This window comes from Hylobates moloch, unplaced genomic scaffold (genome assembly GCF_009828535.3).
Source record: "Hylobates moloch isolate HMO894 unplaced genomic scaffold, HMol_V3 SCAFFOLD_3, whole genome shotgun sequence".
Lineage (NCBI taxonomy): Eukaryota > Metazoa > Chordata > Mammalia > Primates > Hylobatidae > Hylobates > Hylobates moloch.
In genome coordinates, this window is record NW_026652278.1 from 131,224,179 (window position 1) to 131,241,392 (window position 17,214).

At 42.0% G+C, this 17,214-nt stretch overlaps 1 protein-coding gene across 3 annotated transcripts in view; it reads right to left on the reverse strand.

Annotated features, from left to right (window-relative positions):
• MAML3 (mastermind like transcriptional coactivator 3) overlaps positions 1-17,214 on the reverse strand; it is a 450,814-nt gene that overhangs the window by 165,570 nt on the left and 268,030 nt on the right. For all 3 annotated transcript variants that reach the window (XM_032147502.2, XM_058436769.1, XM_058436768.1), the window contains one exon: positions 10,696-12,279. In XM_032147502.2, coding sequence (XP_032003393.1) covers positions 10,696-12,279 — 1,584 coding nt within the window. The remainder of the gene's footprint in view (positions 1-10,695; positions 12,280-17,214) is intronic.

Sequence of the window (17,214 nt, forward strand, 5' to 3'; positions counted from 1 at the left end):
CCTTAACTCCTGAGACAGAAAAATGAATAACAAACCCTCTCGGAGAGATGAAGAAAAATCCCACTCTTCACTACATTGGGACTGGGGAGGAGGGACCACTGGAGGACGGACTACTTTGTCCTGTTAAGAGAATCAACAGGACAATAACTGCCATATTTAAACATATACAAATATTTAGCAATGAAATAAATACAGGCTGCTTGAACTGCAGTCTCAGTGTTATCTTGTTTTTTGTTTGTTCATTTTGCGCCCAGCCCTCAGTGTTATCTTATGTACTATTTCTCCATTTGTTTTTTTTTTGTTGTTTTTTTTTTTGAGACGGAGTCTTGCTCTGTCCCCCAGGCTGGAGTGCAGTGGCGCGATCTCGGCTCACTGCAAGCTCCGCCTCCCGGGTTCACGCCATTCTCCTGCCTCAGCCTCCCGAGTAGCTGGGACTACAGGCGCCCGCCAACACGCCCGGCTAATTTTTTGTATTTTTAGTAGAGACGGGGTTTCACCGTATTAGCCAGGATGGTCTCGATCTGCTGATCTCGTGATCCGCCTGCCTCGGCCTCCCAAAGTGCTGGGATTACAGGCTTGAGCCACCGCACCCGGCCTTCTCCATTTGAAAATGGTAGTGGTGGACGGGTGCAGTGGCTCACCCCTGTAATTCCGGCACTCTGGGAGGCTGAGGCAGGTGGGTCACTTGAGGTCAGGAGTTCGAGACCAGCCTGGCCAACATGGTGAAACCCCATGTCTACTAAAAATGCAAAAATTAGTGGGGCATCATGGTGTATGCCTTTAATCTCAGCTACTCAGGAGGATGAGGCTCAAGAATCTCTTGAGCCCAGGAGGCAGAGTTTGCAGTGAGCCAAGATTGTGCCACTGCACTCCAGCCTGGGTGACAAAGTGAGGCTCTGACTCAAAAAAAAAAAAAAAGAAAAAAGAAAGAAAATGGTGGTGGTGGTGATAGTGGTTGGGAGAAAATGGTCGTGGTGGTGATAGTGGTTGGGAGATGTGGGCGGGCAGGAGGATGTTCATTAAAATGCACATTCCCAGGCCTCATCCCAGATCTACAGATTCTGGGCCTTTGGCAGTGGAATCTGATTACCTGCATCTTGAATGCTTTCCCCAGGTGATTCTTAGGCCCATAAATGTTTCAGAACCACTGTTTGATGGGTTATCAGCTCTCTCAGTAAACAAGAATATTCTCATCCCCTAAAACCTTTAAGGAGTATTTTCATAGGAGTGCAATTAAAACCTCTTTCGGGCTGGGTGCGGTGGCTCACACCTCTAATCCCAGCACTTTGGAAGGCCGAGGTGGGTGGATTGCCTGAGCTTAGGAGTTCACGACCAGCCTGGGCAACACAGCAAAACCCCATCTCTACTAAAATGCAAAAAATTGGCTGGGCGTGGCAGCGTGTGCCTGTAGTCCCAGCTACTCAGGAGGCTGAGGCAGGAGAATTGCTTGAACCCAGAAGGCAGAGGTTGCAGTGAGCCCAGATCGTGCCACTGCACTCCAGCCTGGGCAACAGAGTGAGACTCCATCTCAAAATTAAAATACAAAACAAAACAAAACCTATTTCTTCTAGAAAGCTCATTCCTTTCCTAAAATATTTCCTTTTCTGCTGCTTTCTCTTAGCCTCATATTTCTAAAACTCTGACAGAATATCAATTTCCAAAATATGCCAGGAAGTACATGGAAATGAGGTATTTTACCCATCAGCAGGGGCACTGCACTTAAGATCTGGATTTTGGGGCCCTTCTGCTTGCTGGTTTCCCCTCAGCTGGGAAGGCCTGGATTCAGTCAATGAGGAGTGTTCTGTCCATATTCCACCTTGCCCCTGAGTGGCCTGGTACTACTGGCTTAGTCAGAGTCATGAACCTGAACTGTTTTTATAGTCCTTGAAGTAAGTCAGTATTTCAAGATCCTGAAAACTACTCAATAGTTATAATCACAAAATCTTCTTCCAAAATAGCATGATGATCATGTTGACACTGTTGTCTTTTTCAATACATGTATTTGACATATGTAAATCTTGTGTTAAGAGAGCACTTTTGGTTTTGTGAAACCCACTCTATTGGAGCCAAAAGTCTTAGAAACAATAATGTGAATTCTGCTGTAAAATTATAAATTTCAATATTGGACAATATTCGATATTCAACAGAAAGGTGTTGAAAATCACTGAAGGAGCCTCTGGTAGAATGAACACCCACATTAATCTTGACTTCCTCCAATGCTCCAGTACAGTCACAATACAGGAATAAAAATGACATAAACATTTAAGAACAAAGAAGATGGGGGACGGCAATAGGAATTGAGGGGTGTCAACAAAATTCTGGGAGATGAAAATCAGCTGGCTGAGTGGTAAACGACTTAGCAGCTTAGAGAAAGCTGAATCTAATCCTGCAGTAGAAGAAGCCAAAAATCAAGCAAGATGATTCAAGCTAAACAACGCTGTGAAGACTTAGGAACCAGAGGCACCTCTGAATGCCAGGGTAGAAGGGAGTGTAAAAAGGAAAACTGGCTGCAATCCTGTATAATTAAGAAGTGGACCAGATATCCTCCCTCAGACAAGAAGGAGGGTGGATTGCTCTGCAGAGATGAAACCACAGGACTCTTGAATCCCGGACCCCAGGCCTAGCCAGAGTGGGTTGAGGAGCCATATGAAAACAGGGAGATTTAAGTGAAAGTCTACATAGAACTTAGTAAGACGCCCCTCAGCATCACCACCAATTCTTACCTCCCTACCCTTATTCAGCTCCAGAAAGCGAGCATCCAAGTTTACAACCCTCAGCCATGAGATGGAAGTCTTTCCTGTCTAGCTTAAGGGAAAACAATCTACAAACACTGACCCAGTGAAATGGGCAGGTTCTAGGCGAATCATCCTGTAACAAAGCACCACATTTTACAAGCCCCATCTAAGCACACAAAGCAACTAATTAGCTTTATTGTGCCTCTCTCTTAAACAGATATTTGAGAAAAGCTTCTTTTATGAAAGAAAGAAAAACAAGCATATGAAAAAATATGCTTAGGAGAAACAGACAAAGCAGGAAGCACAAGAAAGCTTAATTTTATTTATTTATTTATTTATTTATTTATTGAAACGGAGTGTCACTCTGTTGCCCAGACTGTAGTGCAGTGGTGCGATCTCAGCTCACTGCAACCTCTGCCTCCTAGGTTCAAGTGATTCTCCTGCCTCAGCCTCCGAGTAGCTGGGACTACAGGCATGCATCACCACGCTTGGCTAAGTTTTGTATTTTTAGTTGAGACGGGGTTTTACCATGTTGGCCAAGATGGTCTCAACTCAAGTGATCCACCTGTCTCAGCTTCCCAAAGTGCTGGGATTACAGGTGTGAGCCACCGCTCCTGGCCTGGAAAGCTTCATTTTAAAATGATAATTAATAGCCTTGGATTGAAAAGGATAAATTAGAGAACAGAAAGAGCCTATGGAAATTTAAAATGTGATAAAATGAAATATTTAATAATTGGGTTGGAAGATGAAGTTAAGGAAATCTCAGAGCATAGAGCAAAAGGACAAAGACATGAAAAATATAAAAGATATGAAAATCAGAGTACGATCCAGAAGGTTTAATACATAACAAACAGAAGTTCCACAAGGTTAAAAAAGGAGAAAAAAGAAGAGAGAAATTACCAAAGAAATAATCTAAGAACATATCCAAGATCTTAAGGACACACAATTCCAGATTTTTTTTAAAAAAGTGCATAGTACTAGATACAGTGAATGAAAAAGAGCTACACTAAGGTGTATCATCATGAAATTTCAGGGTAAAGAATATTAGACAAGTTATCAGAGTGAAAAAACAGGTTACACACATAGGGTGGGGAATCCAAATGGCCCTGGACTTAAGTCCTGGGACTTAAGCCTATTAATAGTAGGAAAGTCAGAGGACCATGAAAAAATGCCTTTAAAATTCTAATTAAATGTGTTTTCTAAACTGTAACTCTATAGGCTGGGCACAGTGACTCACGCCTGTAATCCCAGCACTCTGAGAGGCCGAGGCGGGTGGATCATCTGAGGTCAGGAGTTTGAGACCATTCTGGCCAATATGGTGAAACCCTGTCTCTACTAAAAATACAAAAATTAGCTGGGCGTGGTGGCACGTGCCTGTAATCCCAGCTACTCAGGAGCCTGAGGCAGGAGAATTGCTTGAACCCAGGAGGCAGAGGTGGCAGTGAGCCAAGATCGAGCCACTGCACTCCAGCCTGGGTGATGGAGCGAGACTCCGTCTTAAAAACACAAACAAAAAAACAAACAAACAACAACAAAAAAAACCTATAATTCTACATCAGGTAAACTATTAATCAAACGTAAGGATAAAGACAGTCTCAAAAATCGCTTCCATAAGAATAATCTCCCATTTACCCTTTTTTAAGAAACTATGAGGACTTCCACCGATTTGAGGGAATAATTCAAATAAAAAGGTGGGATCAAGGAAACAGATGACGCAACACAGAATGGTGGTGAAACGTTCCAAGAACGATGGTGAAGGGTGATTGCAAGACGTCCATTAAGCAGCAGACCAAGAAAACTGCAAGACAGAAGCGGACAGAACCAACAGGGCAGAGAACTTCAGGAGAGAAGGAAAGACAGAGGGAGGGAGAGAGGGAAAAGAAAAGAAAATATAAGAAAAACTATATTATCTGATGTGCTTGATCATATTGAATGTTTTACAGGGTCAGAAAAGTTTAAGGATGGATCAAAAGTTGGTACAGAGACAATACATGCCCCTCACCCTGCCCAAAAGGGCAATCATAAATTCCAAGGAAAACAAAAAGCTATACAAGTAAGGAAACAAAATCATAGTATACTACATGGCTAAACTGTGAGGCACTATGCAAAAATTAGTCTTGTAAACATGGGCTACTTTTTAAAATCATGATTTGTAATATAGCTAGTTATACTGAGAGGATGGGGAAGAGAGAGAGAGACTGTGTGCGTGGGGGGTTGTGTATGTTTGTCAGGAGGTAGTATAAGTAGGTGCACCCCCGCCCCATCTTCTGTAGAATTGAGTAACTGAAAACTTGAGAAATGCAATTTATGGAGATAAATGAGAAGACAATGTACTGCATGGAAGTGGCTGCCTTTGGCAAGCAGAAATTAAGAATGGCGTGGGTGAAGCAGGAGACTACTGTTTCTCATCAAAATCCCCCTAGCAGTATTTGACTTTCTGAACTATGCATGTGTATTACTTGGATAAGGTAAACAATATATACATCAAGGAAACTGAACAAAGGGGTTCCAGGTTCTTAAAGTTTTTTTTTTTTTGAATAATTGCTTGCTTTTTTTTTTTTTTTTTTTTTTTTTGAGGGTTTTGCTCTTGTTGCGCAGGCTGGAGTGCAATGGGCACTCACTGAAACCCCTGCCTCCCAGGTTCAAGTGATTCTCCTGCCTCAGCCTCCCAATTAGCTGGGATTACAGGCGCCTGCCACCACTCCCATATAATTTTTTTGTATTTTTAGTAGAGATGGGGTTTCACCATGTTGGCCAGGCTGGTCTCGAACTCCTGACCTCAGGTGATCCACTCGACTTGGCCTCCTAAAGTGCTGGGATTACAGGTGTGAGCCACCACGCCTGGCCACTTGAAGTTAAGGAAAATATATCTTCCAAGAGATTTCCTTGATGGCTATGAATATTGCAGCTCTGTTCTTTCTCTGGAGATTTTATGACTAAAAAGCTTATAATAATATACCACACAGGGCATTCCACAAATTCTGGTAAAATAAAATTGAAAGTGAAAAACATTCTGTAAAATATGAGCACATATACTCATTATGATGCACACAGCTGCATGTAGAAAACACACGTGTAAAGAATAAAGTAGCAGAGTCACCTATGATGTATCTAGTCCTCAGATTGCAAGTATGAAAAATTAACGTCACATTTTGGAAATGATTCCCTTTCTGCTCTTCCCCACAGGAATTATTCTTGGGCTCTGCACTGGCCTGTGACCGTCCTTGACCAGCAAGTGGTCTCTGCTTTTGGTTTACTTCTTTCATAGTTGCTCCATTGTTTTTTGTTTGTCAGACACAGGGATTGTGGTTGCCTTCCCAGCAATCTCATTGTTGTTCCGCTGGTTCAAGATAATCACCTCCTATCAAAGGATTCTTTCTAGACTTGCCTTTTCAGCTCTTCTATTTGATCTCAAAAGCAGCTCTGTGTTATTTGTGCTAATGCTTTCGCCACTGGAGCTGATAATCAACTGTAATCATATTTTTGACCCAAACTTTGATAATCACCATCAAATGATTTATTGAACATCCTTATGTTTAAGACACAGTGCTAGGCACTATGCAAAAATCAGCTAAAGTGTGTGTGTAAGAAAGAAGACAGAGAGATCCTGCCCTTGAGAAACAACAGGATTAGGAAGAAAAAACACAGATGTGACCATAGTAAGTTCTATTTCTTAACAAAAACACATATGTTAAAAATTGGAGAACATGTAGTGTATATTTCAAATAGCTAGAAGTGAGGACTTGAAATGTTCCCATCACAGAGAAATAATAAATACTCAGGCCGGGTGTGGTGGCTCACGCCTGTAATCCCAGCACTATGGGAAGCCAAGGCAGGAAGATTGCTTCAGTTCAGGGGTTGGACACTAGACTGGGCAACATAGTAAGACCTTGTCTCTACTGAAAAAAAAAAAAAAAAATTAGCCAGGTATGGTGGCACATGCCTGTGGTCCCCGCTGCTTGGGGTATGAGGTGGGAAGATGGCTTGAGCCCAGGAATTCAAAGCTGCAGTGAGCTATGATAGTGCCACTACACTCCAGTCTGGGCAACAAAGTGAGACCCTTTCTCAAAAAAAGAAAAAAAGAAAGAAAGAATAAATACAGTGATGGATGCCCTAAATACCCTGACTTGATCATTACATATTCTATGCCTGTAACAAAATATCACATGTACCCCATAAATATGTATAAATATTATGTATTAATTTTTAAAAAGTGAAGCTGGTAAGAAGAAAATTAGAGACAATCTGGGAGGTTTAGTCCATGATTAATAGAAGTTCCAGAAGGTTTTAAAAAAAAAAAAAGTAGGCCAGGCGCCATGGCTCACACCTGTAATCCCAGTACTTTGGGAGGCTGAGGCAGGCAGATCACGAGGTCAGGAGATTGAGACCATCCTGGCTAACACAGTGAAACCCTGTCTCTACTAAACATACCAAAAAAAATTAGCCAGGCGTGGTGACAGGCGCCTGTAGTCTCGTCTACTCGGGAGGCTGAGGCAGGAGAATGGCGTGAACCCAGGAGGCGGAGTTTGCAGTGAACCAAGATGGTGCCACTGCACTCCAGCCTGGGTGACAGAGCGAGACTCCATCCCAAAAAAAAAAAAAAAAAAAAAGGTAAAGAATAAAGAAATAATATAAGAACATATCTCAGAGAAGATTCAAAAACTTTTAATGGTAAAAAATGTTATTGCTACTTTCATTGTCACTAATTTAGCTAAAATTTTCTAGGAATGAGAACATGGTAAAGGGATGAGGTGACAGAATGGAAAAGAGACTGAGTGTGGGAGGCAGGTTTTGGGACTACTCACTATAGCAGGGATTCACAACTAATATATGTCAACGAATAGCAAATAATGATATTGCCTCAATCCAACTGGCAAATCAATTCAACTAAGAATTTTTTTAAAAAAAGAATTAACGAAGGGTAAACTTTTTTAAATAGGGAGTTTCCATTCCTTAAAAAAGTATTTTCCCAGAGGGTAGAATTAACACACATGTATGATAGAAAGTTTAGAAAATTCAGTTAAATATAAAGAGGAAAACAATAATCACTCATAATTTTTCCAGCCAGAAATAAATATCATTCCTAACATTTTAGGAATTCAGTATTTAGAATTCCTAAAATAACATTTTAGTTATTCAGTATTTTTCTACACATATTAAAAGTCACAATTTGGATTGTAACATATAATTATGACCTATTTTATTCATATTATGAGCATTTCCATATGATTAGTCATTCACTTATATCATGAATGTCATGTACATATTTATTTTTCCAAAATACTTATTTTTGGATCAAATTTTTCACTATCATAGGTAACAACATGAGCATAATCTTTGTTCAACAATCTGATCAAAAAGAATAATATGTAAATTCTGAGAAATGGAATTACTAGATAAAACACATTCAAAATTTTGAAATATCTTTTGTTTCTATTTTTGTTTCCCTCTTTTTTGAAATATACAGGAAGTAAGCGCATTTCTATTCATTTCTGAGAGAGACGGCATTTTATATAAATGTTCCGAATAAGTAAACATCTGTAGAAGACAATTTTCTTGAAATAAATGTGCCTAAAAGGCTTTGCTGCTCAAGTCATTCATTAAAACGAAATGTTGATCATGGTTATTGTGATCAACAAAGAATAAAGTGAGTTTTCACTAGCAGTAGCAGAAAACGAAACTGAACTAAACCTATGTATAATTATATTTTATATCGTACCTGTAATTCGTGCTCATATTTGTGGAATGTACCCGCATATAATGTAATGAACTATTCTGAGAACTATGTAAATACTGCTTCACAATCAGATAAAAACATGAAATAAATGATATGTTTGCAGAAAGATATTCACGTTTATATATGTATTCTGAAGCTCGTTTCAAACAGTGGTGAGTTAATATTTCATTAAAAAGCATGCTTTTACCTGATGAGTTTTTATGAGGTTAAGAAGTGATTATTCTAATGAGGACTCACAAAAGAATATTCTGTCCACACTGAAAATACTTCGTGAGACGAGAGAAGAGAGGAGGAGCACACAGATTTAATCCAGAAAAACATCATTTTGCTTCTTCAGCTGACTGAGCTCTTTCAAAACATGACCTCTGCAGCTACCAGCTTCAGTGACTCATAGTTAGGCAGGCATAAGGACCTGAAAGAAGTACCCTTAAAATTCATGTTCCTGCAAAGACAGGAACTTTGTCCCAAGTTGGCACATTTCGAAAGACATTTAGTGGGGGTGAGGATGGCTGCATCATTGCACTCACATGTCTGCAGAGCCTGTGAACTGGAATTAATTATTCATCTTTGGTCTGGCTTGAAGGAAATACTCTACTGTAGCTAGTGTAAAAACAGCGAATGTAGAAGCACAATTTGTATTAACAACAGACCATTCTGACAGCTTATGATCTCATAAACCTTCTGACACGCCTGGGCTACCACAAACATTCATGTATATTGCCTATATTTCTGCCTGCTTCAGAACTTAATCTGGAAGTGTATAAAATGCTGTATTTCCCCAATGGTATATATTCTTAATGAAACTAAGATAATACATAAAAGTTCACATTTCAATGATATTTTTCTACTAGCTACTGATTGCAGTCAATGTAAACCAAGTTATACTTTTATTTATCCAGACGGAATCTTTAGAGCAGGCTGGCATGTGCAGACAAGAAGCCACTGTGAGGTTTGGGGGTTGCAAGGCTGAGGACAAGAATGAAGCCACAGAGCACAGGCCTGTCTCTGCAGGCCAGTACCACCTCCAGCCCTGCAGCTCCATCAAGCTTGGGGTTTCGGGGGTGGGGTGGGGCACTCCAGGAGCTGCAAGATGCAAATAACCAAGTGAGGCAAGACCTGCCTGCGTTACTTCCCAGTGCTTCTAAAGTACTCAACTGTGGACACCTATCCAAGTACTAGTTAGAACCTGTTTAGACATGAGGGCCTCTAAAGTTTTCTGCAAATTCTCCAAGTAAAATGACTGTGTCTGCATCCTGGAAGAATTGAGGCAACAGCACAGCAACTGGCAGTAAGATGATCTCTCTTGAATTCATCCATGTAGGGCAGGGGGAGTCACTTTAATGGGCATTTTCCCACTCTCATAGAAAAAATGTTATATTAAAGGAGCTTTGGCTGTTTGCCACAGGTCAGGATGAAGAGAGTGAAAAGCTTGTCAATGGCTATTCACTTCCTGACTGGCTGCTGCTCATTTTTTACCATGCACACCAAGAGCCCAACCTCTCATGAAGGAGGACAGTGGGAAAGTAGAGACTTCATTTTAATACACCACTAAGATATATTCACCATCACATTTTCCAGAAATAGAGCTGAATGAATCAGAGAGGTTTCATTGCACTCCCAAGTAAGATTGAACCAGCTTCTAACTGTTGCTAGTCTAGCAGCAAGTGTTTAAATATTATACGGTCCCACAAAAATCTACCCTCCACTTCACTTTGAAAATACAGAAAGCTCCCCTACATTTGAACATCAACAAGCCAAATTTCCCATTATTCATAATTCAGTAAGACAGCTGAAGGCTGCTCAGGGCCTTATAAAACTGTTGTAGATAGCCCTGAATGTCCCTCGCTTCCCACCACCCAGAGCCTGGGATCATGCGAGCTGGGAGAGAAGCTACAGAGGTAGTGCCCTGTTTGGTGGAGTGACCTCTGCAGCCTCCCTCCCTCAGAGTGAGAATTTTATGTAATTCTTATCTGCAGTTGGGAATAAAAGAAGTTTGATTCCTAGACACTGAAATACAAGAAAGTTCATCGTGCCACCCTTTTCCATCTCTTAGGAGAAATGGAAAAAGAACACTCCAAACCTGGCCACTACCTGAGGATGTGTAAAGAGGTTTTCTGCAGGCAATTAGACCCCACTACAGTGGAAGCTTGTAGAGCATCACACATTGACAGTCTGAAATGCACCATAAGAACTGCTCGAAGTGTGTCTCACTTTCACACTTACCTGACCATGGGATGGAAGTGCAGCATAAGCCATGGGCTGATTCATCACTCCTTTCTGCTTCATGAGAAGCATGCGTTTCTGGTCTTCGCTCAGGTGTGCCCTGGGGGCCTGGAGCTGTGGAGGTGGTGGCTGCTGCTGCTGCTGCTGCTGCTGTTGCTGTTGCTGCTGCTGTTGCTGCTGCTGGATGTACGGCATCAAGGGGTTTTTGTTGGGGTTGGCCATTGGTGGTGTCATCCTCTGACTCAGGTCTGCATTGAAGTGGGTCAGGGGTTTAGTGTTGCCATAAGTAAGAATATTGTGCTGTTTGTTTAAGGAGTTTGTACCCAAGTTATTTGGCTGCTGATTGATCATATTCATGTGATTCTGAGGGAGGTAGTTATTCACTGTTGTCTTCTGCAGGTTGTTTGCCATTGGAGGCACTATAGGGTTTTGGTTGTTAAAGGCTTGGGGGTACATCATTGGGCTATTTGGTTTTTCTGCAGTAAAAGCTGCTCCATATGGACTAGAAGGAGGTCCTAAGGGAGACCAATTTGAAGTCTGATTTGAGTGTTGCTGCTGCTGCTGCTGCTGCTGTTGCTGCTGCTGCTGCTGTTGCTGCTTCTGTTGCATGAGTTTGGCCCTTTGTTGCTGCTGTGCAGCCATCTGTTTGAGCTGTTCTGCTGGAGACATGTCAGAGCTGGGCACAGCCACAGGCCCTGATGCTGAACCGGCCACTGTCACCGCTGCTGGATTCAGGAGATAACCATTTCCAGGCCGAGGTGGAGCTTGGCCTGGAGTGTGGGCTTGGTTTGGAGTTTGAGGGGACTGGACAGCACAGTTTGCTGGTGAGCTTGCAGGGTTTGGAGCTGCGGGAGTGCTGGCAACAGAAGGTAGACTAGTGGCTGTGGAGACAGTAGAAAAGGGAGGACCAGAAGAAGAAGGCCTCGCCTGGGGAGATCCCATGGAGACATGTGCGAAGGGAGAGTGAGAGGGGTCGCTCTTCACACTCGCACTCTCCTGGGAGAGAGGGGTCTCGGTTGACGGCTGCGAGAATTCTGGCTCCTTCTTCTCTTCAAAGTCTTCGTTGAACAGGTCCTGTATGTCATCCTCAGGAACCGTGTTGGCCAACTCATCTATTAATTCTTGCCACTCCTGATCATTCAGATTAATGTCTGAGAACAGCTTGTTCTGATTTGAAAGAGATGTTTCTGATGTGTCTATGCAAGTAGGGTCATCGAGAGGTTCTTGTTTGAGGTCTTTGCTCTGCAAGATGGTGAAGCTATCCTCCAGGTCACTGCAACCGTTGACAGAAAGTTTAATCTCAGGGAGCCTACCATTCTTACTTAGATCTTCTAGAAGCCCAGGAGTGTGAGTTCCACTGTTCTGCAAGGGCAAAGAAGGCTTCAGGTCAAGTTGGTGAAGAGGAGAAGCTGAAGGCAGTGGCATGTTATTGGGCAAATTGTTGATGGCTTCCATCCCCGCAGAAATGTCCTTTCGAATTCGTTTGCTAGTCGGAGAAAAATTCCCATCACAAGCACCATTCTGCTGGTCTCCATTAAGTGGTGATCGAGCTCCTTCCAACTTCCTTTTCACAGTCTCTTGTAGCTGGAAAAGAAACAGGAAAGAGGATGACTAAACCTCCAAGTCATATTTTACTCTTTAAGGATTGCGATGTGCATTGCTATGAACTAACTTTTAAGTGGTTTACGACACACAAGAAAGAAGTCATACTTATAATTTCAAAATCAGGCAACACTGCAATTCAAATTGTATGGGAAAATGTTTTATCTAAAAGCAGAGCTCAGAGGGCTAAGAGATAGAAAACAAACAAAAGATTGAAGGGTGGGAAACAAAAGAAAAGAGATAGTTAATAAGGGCAATACTCTCAGCAAGGAAGAATAATCTGTTATTATTTTCTTTCTTTTTCTGTTTTTGAGATGGAGTCTTGCCCTGTTGCCCAGGCTGGAGTGCAGTAGTGCTATCTTGGTTCACTGAGATCTTCACCTCCCAGGTTCAAGCGATTCTCCTGCCTCAGCCTCCAGAGTAGCTAGGATTACAGGCACGCGCCTGGCTAATTTTTATATTTTTAGTAGAGACGGGGTTTCATCCTGTTGGCTAGGCTGGTCTGGAACTCCTGGCCTCAAGTGATCAGCCTGCCTCAGCCTTCCTAAGTGCTGGGATTACAGGTGTGAGACACCATGAATGCTAGACATGAGACTTGGACCAAAATGTAACATACTTGAAAAAGATGTTAATATCTATCCTAAATTCTTGCCACAACTTAAATGAGAACATCAAGGAATTAAATCAACATTTAAAAAAATGCTGAGGCAGGAGAATGGCGTGAACCTGGGAGGCGGAGCTTGCAGTGAGCCAAGATTGTGCCACTGCACTCCAGCCTGGGCGACAGAGCGAGACTCCGTCTCAAAAAAAAAAAATGCTAAAATAAAAACTTCTAAGAATATGGAAGTTAACACATGTACTAAACAGCATAGAATTGAAAGTTAATGTTTATTGCAATCCCAAACTTCCTTTAAGTTCTTATGTGACCTCACCTTTCAGCACCTTTTGATAGGCTCACTCTTTTCTAAAAGCACCTTTCCACTGATTTCCACAACATCACATTCTTCTCAATTTCCTCCTTTCTCTCTTTACCAGCTCTTTTTCAATCTCTTATGTAGTCTTTCTTTTTCCTAAAGGATGGGATTCTTCAATGTTTTGTCTTAAGCTTTTTTTCTCCTTCTGCTCACTCTACATTCTTGCTTAGACAACTTCATCGATTACAACAGCTTCAACTATCTTCTCTAGGCTGACGGCCCCAAAAGATGCTCATCTTCCCAGGCTCACAAAACTGGGCTGGGTACATTGTTTTGGGGTCGTCAGCCTAGAGAAGATAGGTGAAGCAGGCTCATTGGATTTAGTGCTCAGCTCCACTAAATCCAATGTTCTCCTACTGGATATTTCATGGACATCTAAAACTCAACACGTCTCAACACTGAGCTTATTATCCTTTGTTACCCAAACCAGATCCTCATCAATGTTCCCCATCTCAGTATCTATCCATTTATCCAAGTCAGATACTTGAGCATTTCTCTTGAAACCTCCCATGTCAGCAACCACCAAGTCCTATGGATTCCACCTCCAAAATATAACTAATGTGCCCCTCATCTCCTTCCTCTGTTACTGTTACTGTCCTTGGCCAGGATACCATTATCTCTTACTAGATTGTTGCAGCCATCTTCTAACTCGTCATTTATGCTTTGCTTCCATTCATTTGCTCTTTAGTCTATTTTTTTATTTGCTGTTTTGTGTTCCCTTAATCTACTCCTTACAATGCCACATTTTCCAAAAAAAGAAAAAAAAAAAAAATAGACTGCCTTTCTTATAACTCTGCAATTACTTCCACTGTCTTTAGGTTAAATCCAAACTGGGGCCGGGAGCGGTGGCTCACGCCTGTAATCCCAGCACTTTGGGAGGCTGAGGCGGTGGATCACGAGGTCAGGAGATCGAGACCACCCTGGCAAACACGGTGAAACCCTGTCTCTACTTAAAAAAAAAAATACAAAAAATTAGCCGGGCATGGTGGCGGGCGCCTGTAGTCCCAGCTACTTGAGAGGCTGAGGCAGGAGAATGGCACGAACCCAGGAGGCGGAGCTTGCAGTGAGCTGAGATCATGCCACTGCACTCCAGCCTGGGCAACAGAGCGAGACTCTGTCTCAAAAAAAAAAAAAAAAAAAAAGTCCAAACTGACTCTTGCCAAAAACCACCTGGCTCCTGCTCACCTTTCCAGGCTCATCTTTTTGTCTCTCTATTCAGCATCTCCTCCCCTCTTCTCCCTTACCCTACATTTGCCATAAACTCTTGAAACTCTTTTAGTTCCTTAAAGGTGCTGGTACTCCGGTTTCTCTTCAGAGCCTAGAATTCTTTCACCTTTAAGGTGCTAAGCTTCCTTCCGCCTCTAAGGCATTGTCCACGTTGTTTTGTTTTCTTGGAACGTCCTCCTGCTCCCTCTCCTCTTCCCCTGGGTAATAGCTGCTAATTTTTCAGGTTAGATCTTAGATTTCACTTACTCTAGGAAATCTTATCTTATACGCTTCCCCACCCTAGCTATGTTAGGTGTCTTCCTTGACCGACTATATTAGGTTGGATGTCCTGATATAGGTCTTTCCAAGCAGTCTGTACTTCACTACCATAGCTTTTAACATGCTTTGGGGCAGCTGCTTAAGTGTCTGTTTGGTGAATTCCAAGAAGGTAGGAACTGTGGCTGACGTGCTTACTGTGTAAGCACCACAGGCCTGCACCCAGTCCTCAGGTTCATAGCAGTGGTTAATAAACAATTGCAAATGGAATGAATCATTCTATTGTCTAATTCACAGGGGCTAAGAGAAGAGTTTGAATCCGAGCAGGAGGCAGCCCCACATTGACCATAAGGAATGCCTGATTCCAGCCTCTACATTCCTGGTTTTGGGAGTGATAGATCTCTTACCCTAAAGAGTGTTATCCACTGGATAACATTTAAAAAGTTTTATTTTAAAAGCTATCATTTTAAAAGTCCAGTTATGAAAAGTCTTGCTAACTCTATGGACTTATCAATTATAAACCTAACTCATCTGTCTGCTGCTTTGCTTTCTGCCAGAAAGGGCCAATGCATGTGGGCGTGGTGAAAGAGCTTGGCATAGAATAGCTGCTGGTGAGATGCTTGCTGAGTGACAGAGGGGCAACTGGGAGGGGTTAGAAGGGTTTCAGTGACTTTACCTAGTTGCAGGCAGAAGGCAGAATGACAGAGTAGGAGAGAAAAGGCTCAGTGGTCTTTCCACTCGGGTACTCTCTTATTCTTGGCAAGGTGCTGTATGTTACAGAACCAATGCAAGAGAAGAGGAGGATTCCCTTTGACCCTGACATCTGAACACTCACATGTGAAACTGCCAGGCCTCTAGAGGAGCACCATGGATAATAAAACTAATGTGGAGGTGTGGTAAAGTTCACAAAGTGTCATTTTACTGCTAGGTGCTTTTTCATAAGTAGATGATTATATTTGAAAAGTATGGCCAGGCACGGTGGCTCACGCCTGTAATCCCAGCACTTTGGGAGGCTGAGGTGGGCGGATCACGAGGTCAAGAGATTGAGACCATCCTGGCCAACATGGTGAAACCCCATCTCTACTAAAAATACAAAATTTTGCTGGGGTGGTGGCACACACCTGTAGTCCCAGCTACTCCCAGAACCTGGGAGGCAGAGGCTGCAGTGAGCCGAGATTGCGCCACTGCACTCCAGCCTGGTGACAGAGCAAGACTCCATCTAAAAAAAAAAAAAAGAAAGAAAGAAAGAAAGAAAGAAAGAAAGAAAGAAAGAAAGAAAAGTAAACAGAGTAGAAAGAGTCCTTGAGTAAAAATCCAGTCTAACCCTTGTTCCTAAATCTTATATTTTTACAATATCAAACACAGCCCATAGTCATTTGGTAGAGGCCCTCGAACTGCTGAACACAAGGCCCTAATGGGAACACACTGGAATTTGATGGAAAAAAAAATACTGGCTCAACTCATTGTATTACATAGAAACTGCTAGAAAATGATATTATTTATTGGACAAAGCAAGATACCATGGTTTTGAGCAGAAGTATGGAAGATACTTGAACACAGCTCCAAACATAGCAGCATGGTCAAATATCACTGCTTCAGGACTTAAAGGAAATGAGGGTTAGGGCTTTTGGCACCTCCTGGAGTGATGTTAACCTTCAAAACATAAGCATTTGTCTTAACAATGAACTGACTCGATTTTAGAAAGTCCAAGTCCATGACTCTGTTCCAGGTCATGCAATGAATGGAGCAGGACAGAGAAGTAAACGAAGCTGGTCCATTTGTTTCTCTGTAAAATGGTGGTGGCCAAGACCATAGAGCCAGGCAGGTCTGGCTGGGAACCCAAATTTCACCTCTTACGGCTGAGTGAGCAGCTGGGTGAGGCAGTATAGTGAGAATTAGAGAAACAGGAGCACTGGCTCTGGAGTTAGAATGCTTGAGTTCAAATCCAACATCACCTACCTAAGAGCTAATACATATCAATATTGTCTGGTCCTTAAGAAATGTTGGCTATGATACCGTCCATTAGAATATAAGTTACATGAAGGCAGGGGTTCTTCCATTTGTTTCCAGTAGCTCAGAATAGACAATAAATGCATGCTGAATAAATGAATCCTGGAAAACTTATCTAACCTCTCCTAAGGCTTGGTTTCCTTACCTGCAAAGTGGGTCAATAATATCTAGCTCATAGAGTTATCGTGAGTCTGAGGTTAAATGAAATAATGTAGAGAGCACTTAGCCTCACACCTGATACCAGTAAACACCCACTAAGGCTTAGCTTTACCATTTTCAAAATTCAGTGCTACAAATAGTTACAACTGCAACTGAGAAGGAATGCTTACTGCATCTTCAAAACACAAATAGGTAGAGTATTTCTGTTCTCTAGCCAGCAAAACCCTAATGTTTTCCAAGCATCTGATGTAGCTTTTTTATTATGAACAACAAAAATCAAATTTGCAATTCA